The sequence below is a fragment of the Struthio camelus genome, chromosome 16 (assembly GCF_040807025.1).
Source record: "Struthio camelus isolate bStrCam1 chromosome 16, bStrCam1.hap1, whole genome shotgun sequence".
Classification (NCBI taxonomy): Eukaryota; Metazoa; Chordata; class Aves; order Struthioniformes; family Struthionidae; genus Struthio; species Struthio camelus.
In genome coordinates, this window is record NC_090957.1 from 12,637,902 (window position 1) to 12,665,800 (window position 27,899).

General features: G+C 52.1%; 2 protein-coding genes across 7 annotated transcripts in view; both read right to left on the reverse strand.

Annotated features, from left to right (window-relative positions):
* Window positions 1–3,914: 3,914 nt before the first annotated feature.
* LOC138061319 (uncharacterized) lies at window positions 3,915–15,063 on the reverse strand. Its single transcript, XM_068910562.1, has 5 exons — window positions 14,976–15,063; window positions 11,475–11,738; window positions 9,798–9,959; window positions 6,944–9,151; window positions 3,915–6,177 (listed from the first exon to the last, which is right to left on the reverse strand). The coding sequence occupies exons 1-4, from the start codon at window positions 15,061–15,063 to the stop codon at window positions 8,781–8,783; spliced, it is 885 nt and encodes a 294-aa protein (XP_068766663.1). The 3' UTR covers window positions 3,915–6,177; window positions 6,944–8,780.
* LOC104146204 (CAP-Gly domain-containing linker protein 2) overlaps window positions 13,059–27,899 on the reverse strand; it is a 90,979-nt gene continuing 76,138 nt past the window's right edge. For 5 of the 6 annotated variants that reach the window (XM_068910455.1, XM_068910452.1, XM_068910451.1 and 2 more), the window contains 7 exons: window positions 25,186–25,243; window positions 23,462–23,545; window positions 22,813–22,969; window positions 22,119–22,278; window positions 21,126–21,311; window positions 17,585–17,647; window positions 13,059–16,691 (listed from right to left, as the gene is read on the reverse strand). In XM_068910455.1, coding sequence (XP_068766556.1) covers window positions 16,680–16,691; window positions 17,585–17,647; window positions 21,126–21,311; window positions 22,119–22,278; window positions 22,813–22,969; window positions 23,462–23,545; window positions 25,186–25,243 — 720 coding nt within the window. In that variant the 3' untranslated portion in view covers window positions 13,059–16,679. The remainder of the gene's footprint in view (window positions 16,692–17,584; window positions 17,648–21,125; window positions 21,312–22,118; window positions 22,279–22,812; window positions 22,970–23,461; window positions 23,546–25,185; window positions 25,244–27,899) is intronic. The other variant, XR_011134956.1, reaches the window with a different exon arrangement.

Genomic DNA, 27,899 nt, shown 5'->3' on the forward strand with positions numbered 1-27,899 from the left:
GCCCTCCGTGCCCGGACAGGGCCCCGCTGCGGGCAGCCGGGCCGGCACCGGCCGGGGCGCGGGAGCCACCGGGGGGCCGTTCCCGGGTGCCTGTCGCCACCTGTTGGTGCCGGCTCGGCCCGGCCCGGCCCGGCCCGCCAGGGCCCGGCTCGGCATGGCGCAGCGGGGCATGCCCGGCAGCACACGGCCCGCCTTGGCACAGCGTAGGCGTGCTCAGCACGGCCCGGCCCGGCTCGGCATGACATAGTCCTGCTGGGCATGGCCTGGCATGGCACAGCAAGGCACAGTATGGCTCGATACATGACATAGTCCTGCCAGGCACGGCACGGCACGACCCGGCTCGGCACGGCACGACACAGCTTGGCACGGCCCAGCTTGGCATGCCATAGTCCTGCCGGGCACGGCACGGCACAACATGGCTCGGCACAGCCCAGCTTGGCATGACATAGCCTTACCGGGCACAGCACAGTACAGCCCAGCTTTCCATGACATAGTCCTGCCGGGCACAGCACGGCAAGGCACGGCTCAGCGTGGCCCAGCTTGGCGTGACATAGCCCTACTGGACATGGCACGGCACAGCATGGCACGGCTTGGTACAGCCCGGCTTGGCATGACATAGTCCTGCTGGGCATAGCGTGGCACAGCTCAGCTTGGCGTGACATAGCCCTACCAGACACGGCATGGCATGACACGGCTTGGTACAGGCCCAGCTTGGCATGACGTAGCCCTACCGGGCACGGCATGGCACGGCTTAGCACAATATGGCCCAGCGCAGCTCATCATAGCGTGGCCTAGTTTGACTTGGCACAACTCGGCATGGCTCAGCTCAGCACAGCACAGCTGGGCCCTGCTTGGCAAGGCTCGGTGTAGCCCAACCCGGCTGGCACGGCCCGGCCCGGCCCGGCGCGGCCTGGCCTGACTCAGCATCACACCGCCCGGCACAGCGTGGTGGCACCCGGCCAACCAGCCCTTGGGAGGCTCCCGAGGCAGGGTGCTGGGAGCCGCGTCCTCCAAAGCAAACTTTCCTCCTCCTCCATCAGTTTGTCTAATAGTTCCCGGCTTTTCCCACCAAACCTGCCCTGCGCGTCCCCAGACCATCACCGCTTCACTGACTTTAAATGGACCCTCTGTGGCCAGTGGACACATTGCCGCAGCCGTGAGCGCCTTCCACATCCACTGTAGCGTTCAGCATAAATCCCAAACCCTTCCTCTTGCAAAGCCGCCGTGACCTAAAACACAGGGCTGAGCAAGGTGATGGGGAGCCCTGGACCCGGCAAATCCCCAGCCTGGGTCAGGCCAAGGAGCCCTCCCGCACCGGCTGGCAGCGTGGCTCCTCGCTGACCGGCCAGCGCTCAGCAGCTTGGGGCCTCCCCGGCCACACGCTGGTCCTTGACCATCGCAGCTGCAGCCTCCGATGGAGCTGGCGTTCAGATCCTCCGGGCGAACACATCAAGAAACCGAAGGAAGAGTTTTATTTGCAACAATCCTTCCTTTCCCCTTCCCCAAACCCCTCTTTTCCCTTATATTAAAAAAAATATATATATATATTTTTTTTTCTGGCAGCACAACGTGAGTCCTCAGGCCCCCGTGCCCGAAACAGCGAGGCCACGAGAGTCCCTACGTTACGTGGGGCCGTGACCGCCGCTAGCTGCCCACCCACCCCGTGGCCGGCGGGGACGCCGTTGGTCGCGCCGTCCTCGGGGACGGCTGCGTCCTGCCGGCCGCCCGCGGGGCCGGCACCAGCAAAGCGGCGCTTTTCGGGGCCTCTGGAGAGGGGATAGTTAAAAGCCCTCTCGAAAGCGCGCGACATGGGGCCGAGGGGCGCCGGGAAGGGCGACGGGCTGCCCGCTCTTCCCGCGGGAGGGCCGCAGGGCGTCCGGGAAGGGGCAGCGGCCCCCGCGCACGCTCGCCCTAACGGACCCGCGCTTGACCAAGCAGCAAACAAATGATTTCCAGCAGCACGGGAGAGCTGAAATCCTGTTCTGTAACAGCGCCTAATTGTGGGCCCTTTAACGCAGCTAAGTGACTCGGAGACGGGAGCGTCAAAGAGCCCCTTCTCCCAGGCACGAGGAAGGGGGGGAAGCGCCGGCGAGCCCCCGGGGACGCCCACGAACGTGATTTTGCCACCTCGCTGCCGGTCTGCCTCTCCGGTCTTGGACTCCTTGCAAACGGCAGACCGGCTTCCTCTCAGCGAGGCCGACGGAGCGCGGGGCGAGCGGCCCTGAGGCCGTGGGGGCTCCTGCGTCGCTCGCAGCCCTCCCGGCTGGCGGCGCCAGGAGCTCCCCTCGCATCTGCTGCCGGCTTCGGATAACCCTGTCCGACGGAGGAAGAAAAGGGAAAGGAGAGAAGCACGTCGCGGCCAACTGGGAAAACAAGTCTACGAGGGGGGATTCGGTTGTTTTCCAAGTTCCCCGCTGCACGTTAAGTAACGGCGAATTAAAACAAATGAAAAACTATTAAAAATAACTTGACAGCATTTTAACCTCTGAAGTTTTGAAAGTGCTGACGGCTTTTTTTTTTGTTTCCTTTCGAGCATATATTATGCAGCCGCTCCATTAGCCGGATTTTGTTTTAAATAAGTGATGATCTATTACAGCTCCAGGGCCAAGGGGAGAGGAAAACATTTTCGGAGAAAAAACACTTCTCGGAGGTTCTGGAGGAGCGCGGAGGGTTTTTAGCCTGCGCCGGGCTGCTAACGACCCTACGCCGCAACGAGCACGGGGACAACAAGGCAGCACGACGGGGCCGCTCGCGACCCGTCCTCGAAGAGCGGCCGCCGGGCTCCGAGCACCGGCCGGCCGGCCCTCGAGGGTCCGGCCCCTTCCCCCCCCCTTAATAAAACATCCCCCCGTGGGTCTTTTTTAAAAATCAGCTCGGTTAAGCCTGGCTCTGCGGCTGAGTCCAGGTGCCTGGATTTATTGCTCTTCGCAAGGACAGCGTTGGAAAGACGTGCCAGAAACGCCCAGCGCCCTGGGAGAGCTGGTTTTTAACGGGCTCAGCGTCACCGTAAGTAAAAACGTCAAACCAAGCCCAGCGAAGGGCAAACCCCGAGGGCCCGGACGAAGAACTGGACCAGGGACGGAGAGCTGCGGCGAGCTGGCGGGGGCGCACGAAACCGAGCCGGTCGACGGCGCTGCCTCCCCCGGCCGCGGGGGCTGCCGCTGCCCCGCTCCCCGACGGGCTTGCGCCCCCCGTCCCCGGAGGGAGGTACGGGGGAAAAAAACCCGGAATTGGTTACACGCAAGGTGCGTAACGCGTTCAGTGGGTCAGCTGAAGCCGTAGGACGAGGCCCTGCGGGCAGCCCAGCGGAGAGGCGCCGCCGGGTCACGGCCCCGCTGGGCGGCTCAGCCCTCCGCCTCCTTCCCGGCATCGCTCCGGGGGAAATCCGCGCTGCTTCCCCCTTGGCCTGGGGTTTTTTCTCCCCCAACGCGCGGAGTTGTCTCGGGCCCAGGCTCCCCGAGGCGGCGGCGAGAATCCAAGTCGCCGGCAGCTCCCGCGGGCCGCGGCCCAGTTTGGGAACCGCTGCCTGGGGACGTCCCCGGAGGCGCCGTGTCCCCGGGCGGGCGGCCGAGCGGTCCCCGGGGCCGCCGCTGCAGGCAAGGGGCCGCCTCGCCTCCGCGGGGCTTTTTCCCCCCCGCCCCGGGCTGGTTTCAGCCGCTCGGTTTTGCCCCCGGCCGCCCGTTTCGTTCGGTGCGACGCCGGAAGCGGACGGGAGGTTTCGCCGGGCGAGCGCTCCCGCCCGGCTCAGGAGCTGGTGGTCCCGGCCCGACGCTCGGGGAGAGGCACTGGGCTCGGCGGGATCGCGTTGCCTGGGCCGGGACACGTCCTGCCGGCGTCCACGGGTCGGAGATCGGCGCCGTGCCGCACGGGGGGATCAGCCACCGCTAGGACCTAAATAAAATAAATGACAACTGAAAAGACAAGTGTTTCATTTAATTATTCAGAAAGACCGTATTCAGAAGAAAGAAATCAGGGCATCTTTTGGCTAATTATCTTTAAGCCAGACCAAAAAAAAAAGAAAAGAAAAAACACATAAAATTAATTTAATTAGGTCATCTGAGCACAGGAGCCAAACAGCAGAGCGCGTTGCCGGCGAAGGAGCGGTACGTTTGCGCTCGGAGCTCCGCTCTGCACCGCTCCGGTCGTTGACTTTCTTCATTAACTCTTCCACCCCTCCGCAGCTCTGCTCTGCTGCTCCCTCCCTCGCGCGTCTGTGGCGCCGAGGGGCCCGAATCCAGGGCGCTTGACCAGGGAAACCTCGTGCAAAAAGAAAAGGGGGGGGGGGAGAAAGGGCTCGGCCCCCCTGGCTGCGCGGCTGTGGCACGACTCGCAGCTCGTCCCCACCGTCCTTAGGAGGGCTGCGGTGCCCTTTGCGGAGAGATTTTCGGAAAGCGCCTAGGGCCAAGAGCTCAGGTCCCATGAGCTGCAAGACTCAGGTCGCTCTCGTGCTCCTCGCAGCTCCTAAAAACCAGTTTTAAAGCCCAGCGTTTGCAGAGGGTGCTGCGGCCCAGCCTGGCTTAAGACGTCGCGTTTCTTTCGGCTCCCCGGCGCTAACAGAAGCGCGAGGACGCTTAGGAGGTAAAAGCAGTCCTAAGTAAACGTTTAGGTACTCGTTGGACAAACAAGGCTTTGTCAGTATTCCTGATACTAAGCCAACTCCCACAGGCGCTCGCCTCGTCACCGTGCAAACATTCTGCAGGGTCGCCCGCCTTCGAGTCCTTCGAAGGACACCAGCGTTTAGAAAGGACCTTTGCGAGGAATATTTTGAACCCTTTTGCCAAAAGGCCAAAATTTGACTTGCTCCAGAGGTGTCTTCTGCAAGGAAAAGCCCTCTTTTGCCTCCAGCCAACAGAGATCTAGAGAACTCGTTGCGCAGTTGGGTCCTCAGAGAGCGAGAGCCTGGGGTAGGCTCTGTGCTGGGTCGGCTGTGGGTTTGGTTGTGTTTCTTGCCGTTGTGTCCCTTACCACAGGCACTATGAACCTCAAAAAAACCCTTTCGGCCTTTGAAATAAGGACAGCGATGAGCAGTTGAGAGAGGCAGGAGAGACCCCAGCCACGACGGCAGGAGCCGGCCAGAGACAAGTCACCGCTTTCTACTCCCGCTTTGCTACAGTTGATGATACGCAAAACCGGTGGTTGCCTTCATGGCCCTGGCACCGATAACCCCGAAAGACAGAAATCCCAGGGCCAGGACGCGCCAAGAGCGAGCGCGGAGGCCATCCACACTCCGTGTCACTGTAGAGGTAACCCTGAAACGGGGTCAGCTAAGCACAGACCAGTAAGGCCAGGTCTAAGCTGGGGCCGGCGAGGCCCTGGGCGCGGGCTGGCTCCGCATAGTCAGCTGTCTGGGTCCACCGCGAAGACAGCGGGACACAGCAGGAGAAATACCTCTGGGCTCCGGCCTCCATTCAGCACGTTCGTTAACGCTGCAGACAGCGCCAAGCAGGACCACGAGCATTCGGAGGGTGCGAGAAGCCAACGGGATCCTGAAAAACTGGAGATGTAGCCTGGAAATTCAGGATGAGGGCAGGCAAGAAAATTCAACTGCATGAATAGGGAGTGGGACAGGCTAAGCAGCAGCTCTGGCGAGTTGGTACGGTTTCAGCTGGCAGGCTGAGACCAGTTTTGGGCTACGAACTTCAAGAAGGTTGTAGATCACCTGGAAGGAAGCCACAGGAGAGCAACGAGAAGGACAGAAGAGCCAATGAATGCTGTTTAACCTGAAAAAGGCGGTACAAGAGATCCCTGAGTCTGTAAAAGGTTGATGCCAAAGGGAGTAGCGTGCGTGCAACATCTGCAGTGCACAAGGCAATGCGCTGCCTTGGGAAGGAAGCGCTGGGGTGGACACTAGTGAAGAAATCCCTGCGGTGGGGGCAGGCGAGGCTGGGAGGGGACACAGTCGCCAGCCCTGGATGTCTCTTGGAAATGCTCAGGCCAGAAGGGCGAGGGGAGGGCTGGGCAAGCACCATGGCCTGGATGTTCTCCAGATGTTCTGCAGATGGAGGCACCAGATACTTCAATTTGGACTCAGCCCCTGCCGAGTACCCAACCAGGTCCGTAACAGGGTGACCCGTCCTCTAGGGGATTCCAAGCTTGCTAAGAGGACTCCCGCTATACCCAGGGGCCGAATGCGATGCTTGAAATATTCTTTTGCAATTTTAACATCTATGAAGGTCTCTGAAGAAGAAAAAAAAACATCACAAAAGGATGAAAATATGTAGGCAAGAACTTTTATTTGGGGGCTGAAACAATGAGCTGCACAAAAACATTCAACAAGAAGAATGCTATTTGAGAGGGATGTTTTAATCTGATCTATCTGTAGAAATAAAGAACTTCCTTGTCGCAGTGCTGACAAAAGAAAAGGCAACATAGCCAGAAAACAATTATAACTGCATAAAGATTTTATTTTTTTAATTTGTTAATTAGTGACTGCTGGGCATCACAAGAATCGTTGTTTTCTCTGATATGCTGATTTATTCTGTCTCTCGGTGGAATTGGAGATCACAAAAAAAAACCCCGCTGCTTCTTTAGAAGAGAGAATAGGAAAAAAGTTTTAGTAAGGTCATGAGAAATTTAATTGAAAGGAGGAGTTGATTTTTTTCTTTCCTAAAGGGGAGTTGTATTCTTTTGCTACAGCAAATTGCTGGTAAAAACTATGGAGGCAAAACAACATGGTTTCTAAATTATATATCAAGAGCGGGACGTTTTCGAGAGCACCCCGGCTCTCGTTGCCGCTGGACGCCTCCCCGGCAGCTCGGGAAGAGCCGCTGCGGCCCGCCGTTTCCCACGCCTGCCCCGAGCAGGCTGGAGACAGCGGGGTGGGAGAAAGCAAAACGCACAGCAAGATATCAGGCGAGTTCCACCACTGTGATAAAAAAAAAAAAAGACCAAAAAAAAGAAAACACATCCCAAAATGAAGTGCTTTTCAACGCATCTCTCGTACCTGGAGAAACAAGACTTTGTCCTCTCGTTGGCGCCCCACGGTCCAGCGCCCTGGGATGGCTGGGCAGGCTGGGGGACCCAGCACGTCCAGAGCACGTCCCACCTCCAAAGGCTTTTTCCAAAGGGATGTTCAGGCACAGCCCCAGCTGGGCTGCTCGGAGGCCGTCTTCCCCCGGCACGCGCCGCCCCGGCTCTCCCCGGCCGCTGGGACCCTTTGCGTCTGCCGCTGCAATCGCGCCGTTTCCTCGCCTCGGCCAGCTCGCCTATTAGAGAGCCCCGTTTCAGCCGTCTGCAATTGCACCAAAAATAACACAATTTGGAGCCAAAATTATTATTATTATTTTTTTTTACATTTACCATTGAGCAAAAATTTGCAAGAAGTCCCCACAGAAACAGAGCTGATATCTATTGGCCCCAAACACATTAGAAAGATCAAAAAAAGCCTCTGCCTCCCCCTGCCTGCTGGGGCCGGGGGGGTTGCTTATACTCAATATTTACTACACCTATGTGCGTTTAACATAGCTATCTGCATTGCCAGCTGGCCACGTTCGCGCGGTTCTCCGAACGCGACACTGCACAGACAGTTTGCTTCGGCGCAACAGATAAGACGGTTTCCCAGTTGCGTTGCGGTCGCTTCCCCGACTTACTGCCATGCTAACGGGAGCCCGCAGAGGGGCCCTCCAAACTGGAGCCCCTCGGCTTGCGTTTCCCTTTTCTCGCATCGCCTGGCACGGGCAAGGGGCTTCTCCGAGCTGAAGGTCGCTGACGCAATTTAACCCCGTCCAACTCTAAACGCCGCCGGGGACGCAGGGGGGCAGCGGGGAGCAGATGAGGCATCCGCCGACGGAGGGTGACGGCGGCTCCCGCCCCGGCGGCTGCAACGGGGCGATCCCGATGCGTGAAGGTTACGGCCAGCGCCTCCTGCCAGCCTTTAAAAGCTCTGCGCGCTCAGCAGCGAGGCTGCCGAAAGCGGCGCGGGGACCAGGCTGGTCCCCATCGCCCACCCCACCTCGCCATCCAGGAGCCAGCCAGTACCCCAGCGGCACCCTTAAACGAGACACTTTCAAGTTCTGTACGTACTAGGAAAGAGGTGTTTTCTGGGGCTCTCGGCACACCGCGGCGCCCCGTCCACCTGGGCAGGTGGCGGAGGGGCAGAAAGCCCCTGGCCCATCCGTGAGCCGCTGCAGGGGGCCGCGAGCTGGCCCACGTTTGGATTTCGCTCTAAAATTGCTGTGTCTGTAGTCAGTCCCGCTGCTATTTTTGATACAGATGCCTTATTGAGATTCAAACGAATGTTTCAAATCCTCACTCCTTTGCATAATTCTTTTTAATTAACACTTCAAAGGTTTAAAAAGCGAGAGCCGTGACATTTCCCTAACGAAGTTGCACCGAACCTCCTCTAACCCCCGAGCTCCCCCTCCGCGGTGCTGAGGGCTGGGGTGGGAATTGGGCCCCCGCGGGACCGGGGCGCCGCTCTCCCCCTCCATATCTCAGCGACGCGGCGGCGCAAAGCGACACGGGGGAAAGGAAAGTCCGCGCGGGCGAGCAGAAGTGCTCGCTGTGCTGCAGAGGGGTGCAAGCTGCAGAGGGGTGCAAACGTGCGGGGATGTGCAGGGACGAGGGCGAGACTGGAGATGTGTGACGGGGCCAGGGGAAATCACTGCTGTCCTCTCCCGCTGCAGTGACTGCCATCAGGGCGCCGAGCACCGGTGGCAGCTGCGCCGGCGCTGCAGCCCACGTCAAAGCAGCAATGAAATCATCACAGGATCGCCCTTGAAATCGGGTAATTTAAAGTGAAGATAGTTAAGACCTCTGCTCCCCCATCCCCTGCCCCAGCGTCACCCGCTGCTGTAACACAGCCCGCGTCTGCACAGATCTACCAAAACTGAATGAAGAAATCTTGGCCTCTGGGGTGCATTTTGGTCACGTTTCTGAACTTCTTGGCAAGCAGAAGGCCTAGAAACACCTCCCTTCCTTCTTAAATTGCGCTTTTCAAATGAACACCGAAATTTGCATGCAATCACGTTTGCTAATGTGATATAGGTGCAGGATGGAAAGTGCGAGCGCAGCTCCCCATCCTGCCATTGACCCGTCTCTGCGTCCAACAGGCTCCTCGGGGCCTCGAGTGGCATCAGCCTCGACTGGTAGGATGAGGACGCTGAAGATCGGCATGGCACAATAAATGTGGAAAAAGCTTCAGTTTTAATTCCTGCAAGTGCAGAAATGATTAGACACAACAAAATTGTATAATTAGGATTTAATAAGACACTGTCCCAGACATGCAAAAGAAGTAGGTTAGACAGTGGCCTTTGTTCAGCTACAAAAGACGTTAATTTGCAAATGCTCTTAATATTCATTTTTTTGTTATTTAGACTGATGTTTTGAAAGTCTCTGATAAAATGAGAAATCTGGACTACGCATTACAGTTGCATTTCCAAGCACAGGAATCTAGCTTTGATGTTCCCCTTGATAACATCTTTTTAGAGCCTTGACTGCATCAAATTAAATTCTGATTACTCTGATAGCGCAATACAGCTTCCAAATGTATTCAGGTGACTTTTTGTTCTCAAAGGAAATTAGCTATTTTGACGAGGATGCTTGTTAGATAACAGAGAGATGGGGAAGAAATATCCTTGCGAGAGCAGAAGCATGTTCCCGGCCCACGATTTAAGCATTAGAGCTGCAATCTTAGGGTGCTTAATTGAGCCAAACTCCCCGGCCCAAGATCTGCACCGCTCCGGGCAAGGGATGGACGCGCTAGGCATTAAACCCATCCCGAAGCGGCCATCCCAGGAGGAGGGGCTCCCTACCACGGACAAGGAAACGCGTCCCAGGCAGACTGCAGCTCGACTCACCACTTCGGAGCTGCCTGCGATGCCCGCGGCGCAGGGCCAGGTCCCTCGAGCCGTCCTCATCCTCGTCCACCTGCACGTGGGCGCAGCGATCCCGCGGCGGTACCTGCTTCTCGGCCCAGGGCTCCCCCTTCCACGGAGCAGGCGCCGCTCCTCGGTCCGATGCTAGGACAAAAATAAAGCGCAAATATTTTTGTTGGCAGAGATTACCAACTCCCCCACTGTGATTTAGGCATCTTTAAACTTCATGTTTTATTAATCTTCACCGTACGGTTAACGGCACCCGAAACGTTATGTCTGCAAACAAAGGCATGCGTGACGGCATTATCTATACGCGACCCCAGGCGCTCGGGCGCTCGATTGTAAACACGCACGTTAATGAATTGTACGGCGAAGCTAAAGGAAAGACGAAGACAGGAGTCACCCACCTGAGCGCCTCCTCTCGCTGCCGTTCTGTGCCGGACCGACGGCCGAGAGCGGCCGCTTCCCCGCCGCGAGCCCCACAACTTGCTGCCAGGGCAGAGCGCCCCGTCCCCGAAACCCGGCCCTTTCCTGGGACAGCTCCTGCCGCCAGGGCTGGGAGGTGCCCAAGGAGGGACCGTGGTGGGGACACGGTGATGGCTGGGCACGGCTCGCTCCCCAGGAGCTGCTGCTGGGCCCTCGCGAGCAGCCGCGAAGGCAGGGACAGAGGCTCCCTGCCCGGTGGCATGAGCACCCACTGGGTGCCCCAGGATTTTTCCAAACTCCCGACTTCTGCCAAGCTCAGATAAACCATTCTCATTTCAGCCACTGGAGGACACTGAAGTACACGGCCCGCAGCAGCCGTCATCCTCACCCATTCCCCGATGTAGGCATAAGCAACGTGGGGGAGCAGACGGACCCTCAAGCTTTCTTTCAGCTGTTTCAGGAGGTCCTAAAAATCTCGCAAAACCCAGAGCAAAAAGGCCGTTCAAGTTTTATCTCGAAATGGAAAGTCTCAGGCTCTTTTAACCCATAGCACTCGCACACCTTGAAAAAAACGAAGAGGCAGCACACTGCAGACTCTCGCTCTATGGACTGTTTTACAGGTCTGAAATCGGACGGCGCCGCCAACTTTCATGGTTTTATTGCCAGGCACTTGGATTTGTCTTTGGGCCTCGCGCTGGAATCAAGCCAGTCCACACGCATCTCCCCAGCTCTTACGAAATAAGGTAAAACCTCCCGGCAATCCTGGTGCCAGGGAACATTGTAAAAGTCCAGGGGAGGAGGGAAAAAAAAAAAAGCCAGAAGGCAAGGAAGAAGAATCCCTTCTTTCTTCTTAACTCCTCACAACACTTTGTCCACCAAAGAAAGCGGGCAACGCTGAGCAAACCCTGCCTTTCCGGAAACGCTTCACCACAGAGCTAAACCCTGCGGCAACCAGCCGACGCTGGAGGAGGGCTGCCGGCTCAGCAGGGCCATGGGCTCACCAGCGCAGCCGAGGAAGGCCTCGAGGACGCTCAGGAGCATGAAAAAAGCATCAAGACTTGGATGAAAGGTGCCGGACAGGCAGAGGCAGTACCATGATCTTCCCCAAGCCAGGGTGGTTGCTCTCCGCTTTGCCTGAGCATTGCTTTGCTGGAGCCGTGCAGCCAGCCCAGACCCTGGCTGACAACTTCAGGCACCTCTGTTTGCACTAAGCAAACACACGCACACACGCACCTCCAGGTCCGTTGGCAGCTCCTGACCCCACAGCCTCCGTCCGTCCGTCCAGCCCGCAGACTGACCTCTCCTTCTTGAGCAGCTCCTGGCTAATCAGGACCAGCTGCCCAGAAGCATCGTGCGTTTTCTTGGTCAAGGCTTCCAGTTCACCCTCCAGCCTCTTCTTTTCCTTTAACACCGACTCTGCCTTCTTCTCTGCACTTTTGCATTTATTTTCCAAAGCTGAGAGAAGCAAAGGACACGGCGAGGGGGGAAGAAAGTTTGCTCAGTCCTTCACTTGCGCTCTAGTCCTGATTGCTTCCTTCCTCATCCCAGTCCTAACTGCACTCGCCTGGTTAGGGCTACAGAGCCGCGCCGGCAGCCGTGAGGACCACAAAGGCTTAAGCAACACTCTGGATCTGGCCCTACTTAAGGATAGATCGACGGAGACAGCCAGGAGCCAGCGGAGGCACACGCAGCTCTGCCTGCCACGGGAGGCTGCACTGCAGAGCTGGCACCAGCCCTGACAGTAGACAAAGGTCCCCACCTGCGCTCCCAGAGGCAGCAGCTGCGTTGGCCGGATCCTGGGGCCGACCGTCCTTACCTCCAGCACACTACATGAAGAACAAGCGCCGTGTGCCAGCTCCTGAGATATTTTAGTGTCCAGAGTCAGCCTGTAGCTTGCAAAGGCCGTTTGCAAAATCCTGCTCACACGCTCAGCGGAGCCCAAAGGCTGACGGCTCTGGGCCAGCACCTGCGCTGGGGGTGACAGGAACGTGCCCAAGCACCAGATCTGAGCCCCAGAGGAAGAGTCCTCCTTGTGCTCGGGCCAGAGCCGCTCAGCGCAGACAAGTCTGCACTCCTGAGATTTCGGGCTCACCCCTTCCAGGCACTTGATTTACAGTTCCAGTTCCACAGCAGTCACCATCTTCTCTCCATGTACTTTTCCTGCCCTGCTTGGGCCTGTAATTAAACATATTGGCATGAACATTAGCATCTAGTAGGTGCCAGTTAATTATTATTATTATTATTTTTTTAAAGGCATGAAGCCTGAAGAACACCAGTCGCCAGTCCCCCGCCAGCAAGGTGCTCCCCAGAGCAGCTGCGCTTTTGGGCATCAACACTACGGTGAAGCAGGCGGGAGCACAGCGGACACCCAAGGGCTGGGCTGCGCTGGCTGCGACCAGGATAGATCATCTGACAAGGGAGGAGGGGACCAGCCCTCGATCCTGCCATGGGAAGTGCTGCGATTGTGCTATGCATGTCACCATCATGCTTGCCAGCACGGGACAGTGCCAGTAAGGGAAAGCTGGGTGTCTGGGCGTCCTGCAGCCCCCAGAAACCCTCCCATTGGGGTCCCCGGGGCAGGACAGCGGAAGCTGCCTGGTGGCAGGTTCAGATGATGGAGACTCCCCCCTACTCTCCCCCTGGCCACGGCCACCTTCCCCCCATCGCGGCCTACACCCCTTGATGTGGCCTGTAAACTGTCCCCCCCAGCCCCGTCACTCCCACCGCAAAATGCCTTTCGCACACTAACAGCGGCGACAGCGCGCACAGCATCCCCGCGGGGCTGCGGGGAGGGCGAGGGACAGCAGCACCACGGTGCCCAACTTTAGCCACAGATTTTATTGTTTAGTAATGAGCTCACCACACCAGCAAGCCAGGACAGGGGTTGATGGTACATGATTACATATCTGTAGTAGTTACACAGAGTGAGATTTGTACAGCTTTTGTACAGAAGAAGAAATAAAATCAATCAAATAACAAAATAGACATTAGCAGTCAAACCATTTTTTGTGTGTGTTTTTTTTTTAATCATACTAACAAAATCTGATAGCCAAAAAATGACTAAGCTACAAAATTGTAATACATACTGTACGGGTAAAAGGTTATCATCCATTTATACACCTAGTATCATCTTTATTCTGGGAACTTACATGAGGCCTATAGGATCTTAGTGTATTAATAATTCCCTACAAGATAGTGTTGAACTGCTAAAGCTGCCGAACAACGGAGTATTGGAATCTTTTAAGACTTTTGCAGTGTCAGTTGCATCGTTTTGTTTTAATGAAACCCTCATGCATCTCTACTGAAAGCCAGAGGAACCGACCGCGGCCGGGGGTAGGCAGTAGCTGTAAAGCCTTGGCTAGCAACGTAGCACCCATGGTTCAGTATGGCATTAGCATGGTACTGCCCCTTGCTCCAGGTGTCTGGATGCTGCAGGAGGGATAAAGCTGCAATCACCATCCAAGACTGCGTGGGGTTCCCCCCCCCCCCCCCCCCTTTAGCCAGTAGGAGAAGAAATCACTAAAATGGAACAGGAAGTTTTCCTTCTCACCATGGGGAATTTATTCACCCAATAATTTCTCAGTCATCAGCAGAAAATCATCACTGACCACTGAAGTAACGCAACTAATAGTGAGTCTAGTGCTGATGTCAGTGTCGCTGTGCCAATTTTTCTTCTCCCAAGGAGTGGGAAGCACAGGTTGCTGGGTCAAACCAGCTGCTGAGCAGCTCACCACCCTGCCCCAATCCTGCCCTAGTCCTGCCTTTAAACCTACAAATAAATAGAGGGGCTGGGGAATCTCTTCCTTGTCCCTTTCCAGAGTTCTCCCTAGTTTGGTCTCTTACCACCTAGAAAGGCCCCGGCAGCCCTGCAGAGGGGCAACCAGAAGTGGGTGCCCTGGGAACCCTACACTCATAGAAAACCCTGGGGAAACCTTGGAATTGGAGAAAGGCAGCACTGCAAGAAGCACTCAGCTTTATCCCGACTCTGCTGCCCTTCAAGCCAGTGGGAGCTGCAGCGCTGACTTCTGAGACCATTCAGGCCAGCAGCAGCACTTAGGGGAACATCAACCGTAACTTCTTAAGAACAGCAGCTCCCAGCTGAGATACTCCAGCTGGAACAATGAACACTCCCTCTGGGATTTTCCTAAGTGTATTCAGCTCCCTCCATCACTGGCCAGAGGCTTTTGGACTCCACTCCTACGATCCCTTGAAAGTCCTAGCACTAGCCAGTGATTGGTGTCAGTCTTCCTGGTGATTAGTAAGAGCTGATTAAACACTTCTGCAAGGCAGGATGGGGTCCCATCTGAATTATTTCCAGCCAATTAGATTCCCCACCCCCTTCTCCCCCTGCAACGAGCCAGACTTAAGCTATGCTTTCTGACCTGCTTTGCTACCCTCAAGTCACCTCCCTCTCTCATCTCTTTGAATTGAGGGAGGATGAGACGAGACAATCCTGCATCAAGTGAGCAGGGACCAATATTTTGGAGCAGGGACAGCCCAGAAAGATTCAGCAACATCATCCCCATAGCAGAATTAAAGCCATGACAACCAAGTTTTTCCAAGTTTGTTTCTGGCTGCCCATCAATCAAGGAAGTGAGAGCCGGGTAACCCACGAAGAAAAAGTAACTCAGCTTCACGAAAAGAAAAATCAGGGCAAAAAGCAATGAAGCTGATGTGTTGTAATACTCATCTGCCTGTGGTCTGGCTCAGATCTCTCTCAATAGCCTCGTCTACCTTCTCCTCTCTCACAGATGTCCCATTCTAGCAGATGAGCTCCTGAAGGATGGGGCAGTGTGGCACTAGGAGAAGCTTGGTTAAACATTGCTACTGCTCTGCCCTATGGTACCGAACAGTGAACTGGACTCTTTTACAGGATGCTTTCTCACACCTTTAAGAGCATATTCTCCCCTTACTCCAACCTAATGTCCCTGGCGAACCGTGGTGCAAAGACAGAGAGCAGAGTAAAGCCTTCAGAAAAAGCAATAAGATCAAATAAACCATGTGCTTCCTTTGCAAGGCCAGCTGGTACCCACTGAGGGGCCATGAGGAAAAAAAAGCAGCACACACCTGCTGTGCTGCACACTCACCCACCACAGGTCCCATGGGCAAAGTGGGGTGCTTGCCTAGGCCTGCACCACACTGCCTGGACCTATGGGCCTTTTGGGCCCCAGTCCTGGATTCCTTCTGCTCCAAAAGTTTGCATGTGTGTCAAGTAGAGGATTTTTGTACCCAAACATAGACAGCCTCACTTGTCTGCCTGGCTACAGCTAGTGAGCTCCTGTCCTGGTCAAGGCCTGTCTTTCACTGTCACACAGTCATGGGGACAAACCATTGGTGCATGAATGCTCACAGCTGCACATTAGCCTTGTCCATCTCTGACAGTAGGGCAGGTGCACTATACTGAACAGCCAAGGATAGCTCTGGGGAACAGCCAGGCAATCCCAGAGGAGTTGTCAAATTGAGCAGGCAGAGAGGGAGCCATCTCCTCTCGGCACGTGTCCTACACTGACCACGGGCAGCATGGAGCTCCGAGGCTAGTGACCCTAGGATTGGGCTGTCTACATGGAGTCTGACACTCGGATAAAGATTAAATACAACCACAGCGAGTCAGGGAGACCAGGCTGGGCAGTCTGGCCACAGCCCAGCACACCAGCAGATCTGCTCAGCGATTTCTCTGCAGGCAGAAAGGCCAAAGGTACACTTGCCCCTCTGAACTCAGAGCCACCACAGATCCTTCCCCAAACAGCAGTGGGTGAGATAAATGAAATAAATATCGCCTTGAAATCAGATTAGATACCACAACATGCTATTATACAAGTACTAAGTGAAGCCTCCACGTTCTAGAACTGAGACATCTTCTACATTGGCACAGAGGGAAACATTTCCCCACAACCCTGTCTTCCACAGCCTACGTGTACCAGCATGAACAGTCAAGGCCAGCAGACTTCACTTGCTCGTGCAGTTCAAGACACTGGGGTGGGTAGAAGGGGAAGGGCAGACCTTGTGAAAATTGTGCAGCCCCTGGGCACATGCTTTGGAGTTTAACACCACAAGCAAATCCCTTTGCAGTTCCTGTGGGGTTATTAGGACTCACTGACATTTCAGCCACCACACAAGGCAGCTGTCATCCAGATCATGTCAGTTAACGGGAAAAGGGCAGCTCAAGCAATACAAATTCCAGTCAAAAATCAATACAGGTAAGAAACCAATCCCAGAGAAATCTTTCTCCTCCTCCTGGAGCAATGGCTGTCTTGGAAAACTGGATTCCAGGATTGTCCTGATTACATCAGTTAGTACATTATAAACATTGTCCTGCTTTGAAGTGAAAACACTGTGTCTAGTCTTTAGGAAATGCTAAAGCCAGATGTGATATTGTTTTTCCTGCCTGCGCACAGGAGCTGATACTGGCGTGAAATGATCCTCTTCACCTCTTCTCTATCAGAGCTTCTCCTGGAAGAAAAGAGACCAGACCTTGTTAGGGAAAATGGGGAGCAGCACCTGGTGCTCAGAAGGAAGCAGCAGCAGTAAGAGATGATCTGATTAGTTATCCAGGACAGCAGATAGTCTTACACATCCAGAGGGATTAAAGGGGGCAGGAAGGTAATCTTTACTTTTCTACAGAAACAGTAAATCTGTAACCATCCATAACAATGATCCCCTTCCATAGCACTTCTCAATCAGTATCTGGAAGCACTTTACAGAGGTGTTTTTACAGAAGGGGAAACTGCACGCGACAACCTCAGCAAGCTGAGGTGCAACCAGGACTAGAGAACCCAGGCCCCCAAATCCTGACCCCTGGCTCTGCCCAGTGAGCCATGCTGCCTTCCTCCTCAGGCTGGCCATCCTGCCTGCGAGAAAGTAAAGCCTGAGGCCACAGATCCTGCCCTACACCATGAAAAGAAGGGAAGGCCAGGACAGTGTGTCCTACAAGCGACACCTGCATAAAGGGGACGGCACACATCGGACCCAGGCACGGACCCAGGAGACTGAGGGGACACCTGCTGCATCTCAGCACGCATCTTGCTAGCATCTTCCCGATGGCTTCGAATGGTTTTAAAGGTAAGGAGATGCTGTGGTGGTCAGTGGCAGCTCCTACAGTAGCTGAGATCTGTTTCATAGTCCTGCAGGCAGCCCTGGTTGTGGCCACAGGGGCTCTGGAGAAGCTGTTCCACCAAGTTTGAGAACAAGCTCTGCACACAAAGCCCCTTGGTCGTGCTGTGGGAATGATATGGTCAAGCTTTGCTACCTTGCTCAGCCTCTACCTGAGACCTGCCCCCAGCCCAGCAGGCAAAAAGTCACATACAGCAGTCATGGCTTTAAGTAATATTTTGCTCATAACTTGCCTCTTGCTTGTGGGATTTATCCTGCTGGTGAATCCCGTTAGCAGATCCAGAATTTCCAACAGTCTGCAACAGAGAACAGATAATACTTACTTTAGAAGAGGGACATGGTTAAAGAGTCCAGTGTCTGCCTGCAAGCACTGAGATCTGGCAAGGCTGCTGTCTCCTCCCATAGCAGCCCAGCACGCAATAGATGCTCCATGCTAAAAAAGCAGAATGCAAAATCCCACGCCACTTTTGGCAAGAAGTTTCATAACCTCTGCATCCTGGCCCAGTTCCCATATGGGCAATCGTATCCTTAATAAAATATCCTCATGGACACAGCCTTGCTCTTCAGTTCTCATTCTCAAAGTCTGATAAACAAAGCAGCAGCCAAGGGCAGAGTTCACTGCAAAACCTGGGACAATGAACATCAACAACAAATGCCATTCCCCATTTTCTGTCTCTGGGGACAAGTCTGGCAGGCAGGACAGGCTGTTGTTCTATCTTAAGAAAATATAAGAACCTTAAACATTTATAACATTTCTTCGGCATGGATAACATGGAGTCCTTCACCTTCAAAATGACAGTATAACCAGCACAAACAAGGGAAGAAAGTCACAGCATGCCAGATTTCAGCTGATGGGGGCTCCGTGAACCACTGGTGATAGGAAAGCCATAAGTTATGGGGAGACAAGGCTGCAAAGTTTCAACCCTGTCACTAGAGGGGTTCCAGGTAGCCAGATTTCATTCTTACTGTCACCATGAAGATGCAAACTCTACTCTATAGGATAGAGGTTTAGTTTGGGCAGGAGGAGCGTAGACCCAAACTGAGCTCTGCTTTGAGAGCCTGAACTCTTTGATGAGCAGTGAAACCCACCTGAACAGATGGTAATAACACCACCACAGTAGTGGCTTAGCCCTGGCATACTATGTGCACAATCAAAGGCAATACTGCCCTGCACAAGGTATTATCCCTTGGCTGCAACACAGCGCGCGCACCAAGAAGCTACCAGCTTCCTTGTTATTTCCTGCAAGGCTGCAAGATCTGGATCTCCCAAGACACAGAGATCCTCCTCTTCCTTTATTATGGGATGAATATTTCACAGCTGCAGACACAGGAACAGCAAAGTAGCAATTACCTGACAACAAGATGGAGACATACAGTGCCATTATGTCCCTAACTCCTGCACCTCTTCATCTAATAGCAAGGCTAGGCATGCACATCAAGGACTCCAGAGCATACTGGCTGACTGAGCCTGCAAAGGCAGAGCAGCAGCAGCTTGCGGTAATTAGATTTCCTTCTTGAGCATGCTGCAAAGTGAAGGCTTGGCAGACAAAGGGTGAACAAGGCCAAGCCAGATCCCTGGGCGACAGCTACCACTGCGAGAGAGGAGATGAGAGGTGAGAAGGCAGTGAAGAATGGGTTAGGGCTGAAATGTGCCTTCTAGAGAAGAGCCAACAGTTTCCAGACTGTCACATCAGGATCCCTTTAGGCAAGCAATGTCCTCAGGCTCAGCCTGAAAGCCCCTAGTTAACAACTCCCCTTGCAAGGGGAAAGGATGAACAGATACCGCACTGATACTAGAGAGTTTTGATCCAGACTTCCATGTAACTCAGGAACTCCAAGTCTGACATCAATTGACATTAGAAGCCTGACTTCCCTTTATAATCATCTCTCTCTTTGTACCTTGTTTGTAGTTGAAGGCCTAATACTATCTTGTTGCATCTCTAGGGTTTCCTAAGCATGAAAGTGTTGAAGTAATACCTGCGATAGATTAGCTGACCTCATAAGGTCCTTTCCAACATTTTTTTTTTTTAATTTAAAGATTAGTTATTTTCTACAGTTGGGGAAGAAATAATCACCTGTGTCACTGCAAGAGGGAATGTGAAAGAAAAGACTTCCAAGCTCTCAAGGGGTTTAGCATTAAAACAAAGAGGTAAAAGCCTTCCGCACTCCTCCCAAAGGTTACAGATAGATTAGAGTCGTCATGATGCATTTTCATTTGACACACGGCAATTACAGCACAAACTAAAGTCACTCTGGAGGTACTGACAAGATTATGGTACATCTTGGACTGCCACAAGCCTGCCATCACAACCACAGCTGTGCTGTGTGGTGCTGGCAGGTGGCTGCTGCCACTGCACAGCAGGATACAGAGACTATCTGCAACGCACAGCCCCTTGGCTGAGCCAGGACAGCTTTCAGGGCTGCGATTTTTACCTTGCATCCTCTTCCTGACTGCCTCCTGCCAAGTACTACTGCAATACAAACTGCATCTTGGAGCACCTACATGCTCTGCAGAAGACAGTGTCATGGGAGGAAGAGAAGACATGATAACCCACATTACCTGCCACAACATATCTACACCTGCATCAGGGTAAACAAACTCTCCGCTCATCTGTGTCTAGAGGTTTTTTCTGTACTATCCTACAGTGTCTGCCTGAATGCAAATTACAAGAGAAAGACATTTTTCAGCTATGAATTTAAATGAGTAAGTATCAGATAAGCACCGGAGCATCCAGCCTCTGAAAGCCATGACCCGACTGCAGACCCAGGAGAAGGTACCAGGGTTGGGGGCAGGGGGGAGCTTGGCATAAGAGGCAGGTCACACCATAGGTAAGAGACAGAAAAGGCCAAACATGGCAAGAGACATCAAGCTTACTGACATCAAGCCTCCATTTTCACAAGGAAGCACATGACCTTCCTAGCAAAATACTAGAAGCTGTTTTGCTTTTCCTCAGAGGAAATAAGGGGAAGCTGGAGGAAGTTGGGAAGATAGCAACTGGAATGGGAGCGCTCATGGTCCAGCAGCAGACCCAGATCAGGTAGAAAAGCAGCTCCAGGAGCTGCTAAGAGAAAAGTAAAACCTTTTCCCAGAGCCACCTCCAAAGTTTGTGCTTAAGGACTACAAGAAAATAATCCTCTCAGCAAAGAACAGAGAAGATAAGCCCTTAACTTTCACTCATTAAAGTCATTCTAAAGGACATTATCAATTAAAGAATGTCATTGCTTGCAATTTATTCTGTTTTGAAATCCAACAAGAAAGTCATATTTGTCTCTTCAGAAGTCTGTTTGAAATCAGTTACAGCACTTCCTGAAGAATGCATCAGGCCATTATTTTTCTCTCTTTAAAGAGATAAATAAAGGTCTGCATGTACACGCTTCCTTTCCTTCCCGAGGCAAGGAAATGCAGCTTTTTCTGGGTGAATTTAAATTCTTCCCAAAACCCTTCCAGAAACTTTGTGCTCCTAGCGTAAAGATATGCATACACCACATCATCATAAGCATAAAGAAGAACAGTTACTCACATTGCAACTTGCCCAAAACATCACATTTAGTAACTGTTCTTGCAGAGTGTAAAAGGCTCTGGTAACGACTAAGTAGCAAGTCTTTTGTTAGTTTTAAGCTACACCTGGAAGAAGCAAGTACTGCAAGGCTATTTCCAGTGGAGGTAAAAGGAAACAGCTGACCACATCACAACACAGGGTAAGATCCCAGGAGATTGCTCAAGACAGGAGACTGCTGAGGGCTGAGCAACATGGGAAACGGCAAATGCTCTACCTGTGTCTTTTCTGAGGAAAGCCTCATCGCTTCCATGAGCTTCTCCATCTGATGGCCCTGCTCCAGTGCGTTGCGCAGGACATCCTCTGTGCTGACAAGCCGGTGCTGCAGCCGGATCACCTCTGACTCTGATGAGGGGTCAATCAGGGAGTACCGTCTCTGATCTGTTACTGATTTTTCCTTGTCCTTCACACAGGAAAGTGAAAACAGGCACATGTTATATTTTAACAATGATAACTGTAGAAACTAAGTGGACTGCAAATCCACAGTAATTAATATAACTATATTTTGTTTTCAACAGTAGATAGGGTCAGAGCACACCTCTGAAGACACTCATATCAAAGGCAACAAACAGCAGCTCCAGTTTGTTCCAAGCGGAGTTCAAATAAATTATTCACATTTCAACCACTGGAGGACACTGAAGTACACAGGAATTAGAGGATACTGTTTTTACCCATTCTCTGATCCAGGAATAAGCAACATGGGATAACTGGCAGACCTTCAATTTCTTCCAACAATTTTAGCCCTATTTAGCCATAGATCTAAATCCCATGGGAACAGGACAACACTGGAGAAGGAGAGATGGACATTTTGTGATTAATGAGGTGCCTGCTAAGCTAGTCCACAAGCTCACAAGCACAGTTAAGGAAGTTCCCCTGGGACAGTAACATGAAAAAAGCATCAAGACTTAGCATAAAGACCATGGGCGCAGGACAGGCCTGTGCCTTGATGCTTCTCAAGATGGTTTCTGTGGTCCCTGTGTCACGAGAGACACACAGCCAGCCCCTCATCTTGGCCATCGTTTTCATCGTTTTCACTGAAAATTTCAAGCACCTCCACTGTCGGGGCTCAGTGGAAACCCGAAGCCAGCACTGGCAAACAGAAAACTGCTGCTTCCTCTCTTGAACAGCTGGAATCCCTCTTGGCTCATCTCACCTGCCCCTGGAGCAGCACAGGGCCCTCCCAAGCCCAAAGCCAGGAGGCTTTGCTCACCAGCACAACCAGCTTCTCGCGCAGCCCTTTGATGTCATCTTTGAGCTTCTGCTCCTTCAGGCGCCACTCAGCTTTGTGGACCTCCCGGCTCAGGTCCCGCTCTGGCCCTGGGGAGTGCCGGTTGGCCTCCAGCAACAACGCTCTCAGCTCATTCAGACTCCTGCAAGAAGCAGGACAGAAGAGCAAAGGTGTTTTGCAAGGGCCGTACAACAATGGCACTGCAGCATCCAACCACGCTCCCTCCCACCTCAGCTAGAGCTGACCCAGAGAAGACCAGTCAGCAAACCTGACCCAACTCCCACCACTCTGGGAACTTCAGATCTCCTCTCCTCCCCATGGTGCCAGCTTTAGAGACCAGCACCCGCACAGGACATCATGCTTCAGACAGCACAGTAGTCAGCTCAGCTGGCTTATTGATAGGTTCCTTCTGCCCCTATGTGGGCAACAAGTTGTGCCTTGAAGGTCCTGTTGAGCAGTGAAAGAACTGTGCTTTCCATAATCCATAGCCCCAGTTCAAACCAAGCGCCCACATGAATATCTTTAAACAACACAAAAGCTGGGGGCCGGATTTCAGCAATTTAGGCCATCGATTTCTTTTGGCAGGAAGTTACAGCACTAAGCAAACACACACACAGGTCTGTCGGCAGCTCCTGACCCCACAGCCTCCGTCCGTCCGTCCAGCCCGCAGACTGACCTCTCCTTCTTGAGCAGCTCCTGGCTAATCAGGACCAGCTGCCCAGAAGCATCGTGCGTTTTCTTGGTCAAGGCTTCCAGTTCACCCTCCAGCCTCTTCTTTTCCTTTAACACCGACTCTGCCTTCTTCTCTGCACTTTTGCATTTATTTTCCAAAGCTGAGAGAAGCAAAGGACACGGCGAGGAGGGAAGAAAGTTTGCTCAGTCCTTCACTTGCGCTCTAGTCCTGATTGCTTCCTTCCTCATCCCAGTCCTAACCACACTTGGCTGGTTGTCTCCACGCAGCTGCACAGAGCAGCCCCACAGGCTTAGTGACACTCTGGATCTGGTCCTATTTAAGGGGAGATCTCAGAAACCTCAAACCAGGATTTATTTATTTCTCTATTCCTTTCGGCTTCTAACATTCCACAGGTCCAGATCCCTCCCCTCAGGACACAAACAGCTTTTACAGGATTTGTGTTGCTCTGAAAAAAGACTGGAACTCCTAAACACGTATTTATCGACATTGTCCGCTAACAGGTAGGCAGTGCTATGCTTTAATGCATGCACGTTACTAGGCCATGTTAGCACTTGGGCCCTTGCGCAGAGAGGTACAAGGGACAAGCATGGAAATACCTAGTTTCCACCAGTGCTGGATTAGGGAAACTTACCACTTACTTGGGCCCTTAGAGTTTCAGTCTGGGAGACCAGCGATGACACCTCTTTGTCTCTTTTACTCAGCTTGTCTTGGAGATCTTCAGGAGAACAAAAAAAAAAAAATTAAAAGAAAGTTTAAAAAAAAAAAAAAGAAAAGGACAAGACCAGGATTAGAAGCTTGGAAAACGCCTCGTGCAAGTCAAGAAGGTATCGACTGTATGGCAAGGCAGTCCACCATGCAGGCATTAGGAGACAAGATATATACCTAGGAAGCCATATCAGACAGGTATGGGATAGCAAATAAGGGTTTAAAACACAAACAAAACAAAAAACACACACATACACAGAAGGGAACTTCCAGCACATTTCCTCGTGTTACATATTACACGGGAAGGGAGAGAATTTTAAGAGATGTTTCCTTGCTCAAAGAGAGCTCTACTTGAAGTATGATGCTTTGATGCTCAAGTCTGAGCTGGGTGTCTTCAGTACCTCCAGTATATGGTTTATTCAGGGTGGAAACTACATGCACATGGACTGAGTGGCCACTTTAAAAGCAGGACTGCTGGCAGGTAATGGAAGAGGGAACAGGTCCTAGTTCTTGCATTCTCCCTCATTACTCAGGGATTACTGTCAATCAATATATAACTTGGTATAACATGTGTCACCCTGTACCTGCAAAGACAGCGATGAGAGACTGAAATAGGGCAAAGCATCTCTGTCTGAACCTCTAAGCAGCTGGAGGACACTCAACTAACCAGAGTCTCTATTAAGTGAAATTTAAGCCCCAGAAACCTCCATTTAGACTGCTACAACCTCAGCAGGACTTTAAAAAGGGCTTTGCAGGGAACAGACTCCTTAGAGGTGAATAACTGACAAAAAAGAAGTACATCATTGTAGGCCAAATGCTATTCAAAAATAGAAGTGACAAGCTTAGTGCTTTAGAGATCACCTTTGTGATCTACACAGGCAAGGCTTTTTGCTTAAAAACAAACCTAAGGAAGAATGAGGAAATACAATACAGCATCCCAGAAACGAGCGCAGGGAAAATTAGGTCTGGAAGCACCTTACACGACTTGGAATAGGCCTGAACCCTGCAGAGACAACCAAAATCACATGCCACACACAGTGAAGTGGTGGGACACCATTCCCAACAGAGACCATCTGGGCCATTCAGCTCGAAGCTTGCCAGTTCTGCTGCTGCTCAGATTTAAGAGTTACGGCTTTCCCTCTTGGGGGGGGGGGGGGGGACTGCAATTCAGTTTCAAAGCCACTTTATACAACTTTTCCAAGTGTATAGATTCAGTGTTTCATTGCAAGGATAGATTTGATTTACAGCAAGCTTAATAAAAAAGCAACTCCCATTATTTTAGCGACTCATATTAATATCTGCCATTGGCAGTACTTTCCTCGAAAGAAGTTACGCTCAACAGGCTGGATTTTACCTGCTGTGGGATGGAAGCGTGTCCATTTCCCCAGATCTGTCTCCACCCCATACCATCTGCGTGGGGAGTGTGTAACACCAAAATAAAGACACCTTCCCCTGCATTTGCTCAGTCAGATTAGAGGGGAGAAAAGGCCATCTAAACAACAACAAATGCCATCTAGCAAAATAAAGAGATGAAATGATTTCTTAAGCCCCTTTTCACAGGGCTGTCCCAGAGAGAGCAGAGAGGCAGAGGAAGGGAAGGGAAGGCACTAGAACAAGCTGTTCCAAGACAAAGACAATAAAATTTCATACCTTCCATAGTCTGCTTCATCTTTATCTTTTCTTCTGAAATATCATTAGTTTCAATCATCTGAAATAAATTAAGATATCAGATATATAACAGCCAAAGGTCCAAAGGTAACCCAAAGGTTCAAAACAAAGTCAGCAACCACAGCTTGAAGCCCCGTCCAAAGTGGTAGGCGTGCAACTGGCATCCAAGCTATGGTGTCTTAGTATTTTGAGAGTCAAAGGTACATCCATCTCAGAGGGAAACAAAGGCTTTTGAGGACTCAATTCTACTCTGAAGTGTTACTGAAGATAAACTGGCATTATCTGAGTGCCCTCACACAACAGCCAGTGGAGCACAACAACAGTGAGACTCCCTCAGGAGGGGAAGGAGACCATGCTCTCCTCCCAAGCTCCACGTCCAGCTTTCAAACACCCCGAGTTTGCACATAGCGATGGAAGAGCTGCTCTGGTTTGCACCAGTCTCCTGCAGTTAATTACAGCACATCTTCAGCAGAGACAAAGGCACTCTTCAGCATTCAACTTGAGACCTATCAGCCACCTGCTTCTTCAGCTTCTGAAGGACCTAACTGTGCCCAGAATTATAAAAAAAAGTTTAAGAAAACACTGGTCCAGAGAGAGGGTTCTGCCTTCTCCCCACCCTCTTGTCTAGGCTGCAGGGAAAGATGCAAAGCCAGAAACCACAGAACTCACAGTGTCAGCAGCACAGTTTAACTCAGCCAGCAATAGGGGTATATTAGACCCCCGGCTCAGCCACCCCTCCACAAACACACACGCTCTGCATGCTGTCACCAGCGCTGCAAGTCCCCCTTTCAGAAAAGCACTCAAGGACATCTTTAGCTTGACCATAACCTCAGTGAAGCTTAAATATAGAAAACATTTATGTCTTTTCATCACACACAAGTGTTTTGCATTTAGGTAGCAGTTCCGTTACACCTTGGAGTAACGCGGAGCTACGCAGAGGTCTCCTCCCTGCGGAGGCCTGTGAACACGCACAGGCTTAGTGCCCCGAGATTGCTAACAGGACAATGCCACCCCAAAACATTAATGACAGCAATAAAAACACTGCAGGCATTTAGCACAACAAATGTTGCTGGAAGCCTCAGGAAGGGCATGAAGACTGATGACCTTCCTGCTTTGAAGTGACAGCCCTATGAAAAAGGGAGACAAACAGCATCAAACCAAAGCAAGCTCACCCTCCAGGGGGGACAAGAGCCACAATAGTAATAGGATGATACGCGGGTGCTCTCAGGCTCTCCTGCTCCCAGCAGCATCAGTACCAGTCCTGTCGTACTCGTACCTACTGTTCGGACACCCACCAGAGGCACTAGTCATCATCCAGTTGGGACTCCTGCTATTCACATCCCACTCCCCCCCCCCCCACCCCCCCGCCTTTCCACCACTCTCTTTTTCCCTCCCCAGGAAATCCTGTATCGCACCTCTCTAGAGCCAGTGCAAATACTGCCCCAGGGGAATCCCAAGCAGCCTAGAGAGAATTGTGATCATGTTGCACAACCCCTGAACCAAGAGAGATCTGCCCCATCCCAGGAAACTTTATATCCCTGTTCCAAATAATTTCTCCCTGGGCCAGGAAACGTTTACCCTAAACTACCACTCAGGTATACACAATTGCCTAAAAGCCCATTCCTCAGTTTCCAGAATTAATCTCAAGGCAGGCCTGTTGCTCATCTGGACAAGAAATTTTGGTGAATGACCAATTTTGGTTCCATGCAACTGTCTGCCCTGGACTCCTAACAGATGACAGCAGTGATCAGAAGTGAAGCTTTCCAGAGCAGAGGCTTCAGTTCAGCACTTGGAGCACGTTCACATCCAGGTGCCTTTGCTGAGACCTCTGCATACACCTGACATCAAGTAGTTGCTGTGACTACCACTACTGAAAGCACTGAGGTCAGGCTCCAAGAGTTCAGATGGGCTGCAAGATATATACATATTTGCTAACTTGAACAGAAGCAGGAGCACACCCAAAGAGGGAATTCACTGCCTGATGCACTTTGGGGAGGGAAAACTAACTGCTCCTTGGAAACATGCTTACAGTTCTCATTTGAAGACCTAGGAAAGAAAAAATATTCATGGTCACAAAACATGTGTTTGTTTAAAAATATCTGGATAGTTAATACTGCAGTCGCATTAAATTAGCTCAGACATTTAAAAACAATTTATTTTATGACACTCAAAGGCTTTCACCCATGCACTTCTTGCATTTTCTTGATTTTAATCTACACACAGTTAAATTATTTCAAGACCCCCTGGTTCTAGTCGACTACCGAGAAAATCTGAGAGCCTTCTTGCTTATTTTGAAGGGCTCTGAAATAAGCCTCCAGTTTCTTCCTTTGCATTTCACTCTTCTTTGAATCTCGGCTATATTATGCTGATGCCCTTTCCCAGGGCCCTGGTTCCACCTCTCAGTACCGCTGCTCATCTCCTGCCTTTGCATCCGTATGCTTACTGTTCATGACTGTCTGTACTAGAGGAAACATGTCAAGCAATCCTTGAAACACCATTAACGCAGTAGATTCCTCCTCATGCTTTTGCCTCTCCTGTCTGATAGAGCATGTCTTTTTGTAAGCATGAAGCCCCGACTCGGCCAACAGTAATTCACTGTCTTGACCTCGCTGCCTAATGGTGCAACTGATTCCGATAGGGCTGTCCATGGTGGCAAATTAAACATGTGCCTTGTATTCACTTGATTGGTACCTCAC

Coding starts and splice junctions, on each gene's coding strand:
- LOC138061319 (XM_068910562.1), bottom strand. CDS start 15,063: ATGTTTAACCAAGCTTCTCCTAGTGCCACACTGCCCCATCCTTCAGGA. Junction 9,960..11,474: donor AGCTGCCAACGGACCTGGAG/GTGCGTGTGTGC, acceptor TTTTTGTCCTAG/CATCGGACCGAGGAGCGGCG. Junction 9,152..9,797: donor TCGCAGGCAGCTCCGAAGTG/GTGAGTCGAGCT, acceptor CTGCACTTGCAG/GAATTAAAACTGAAGCTTTT.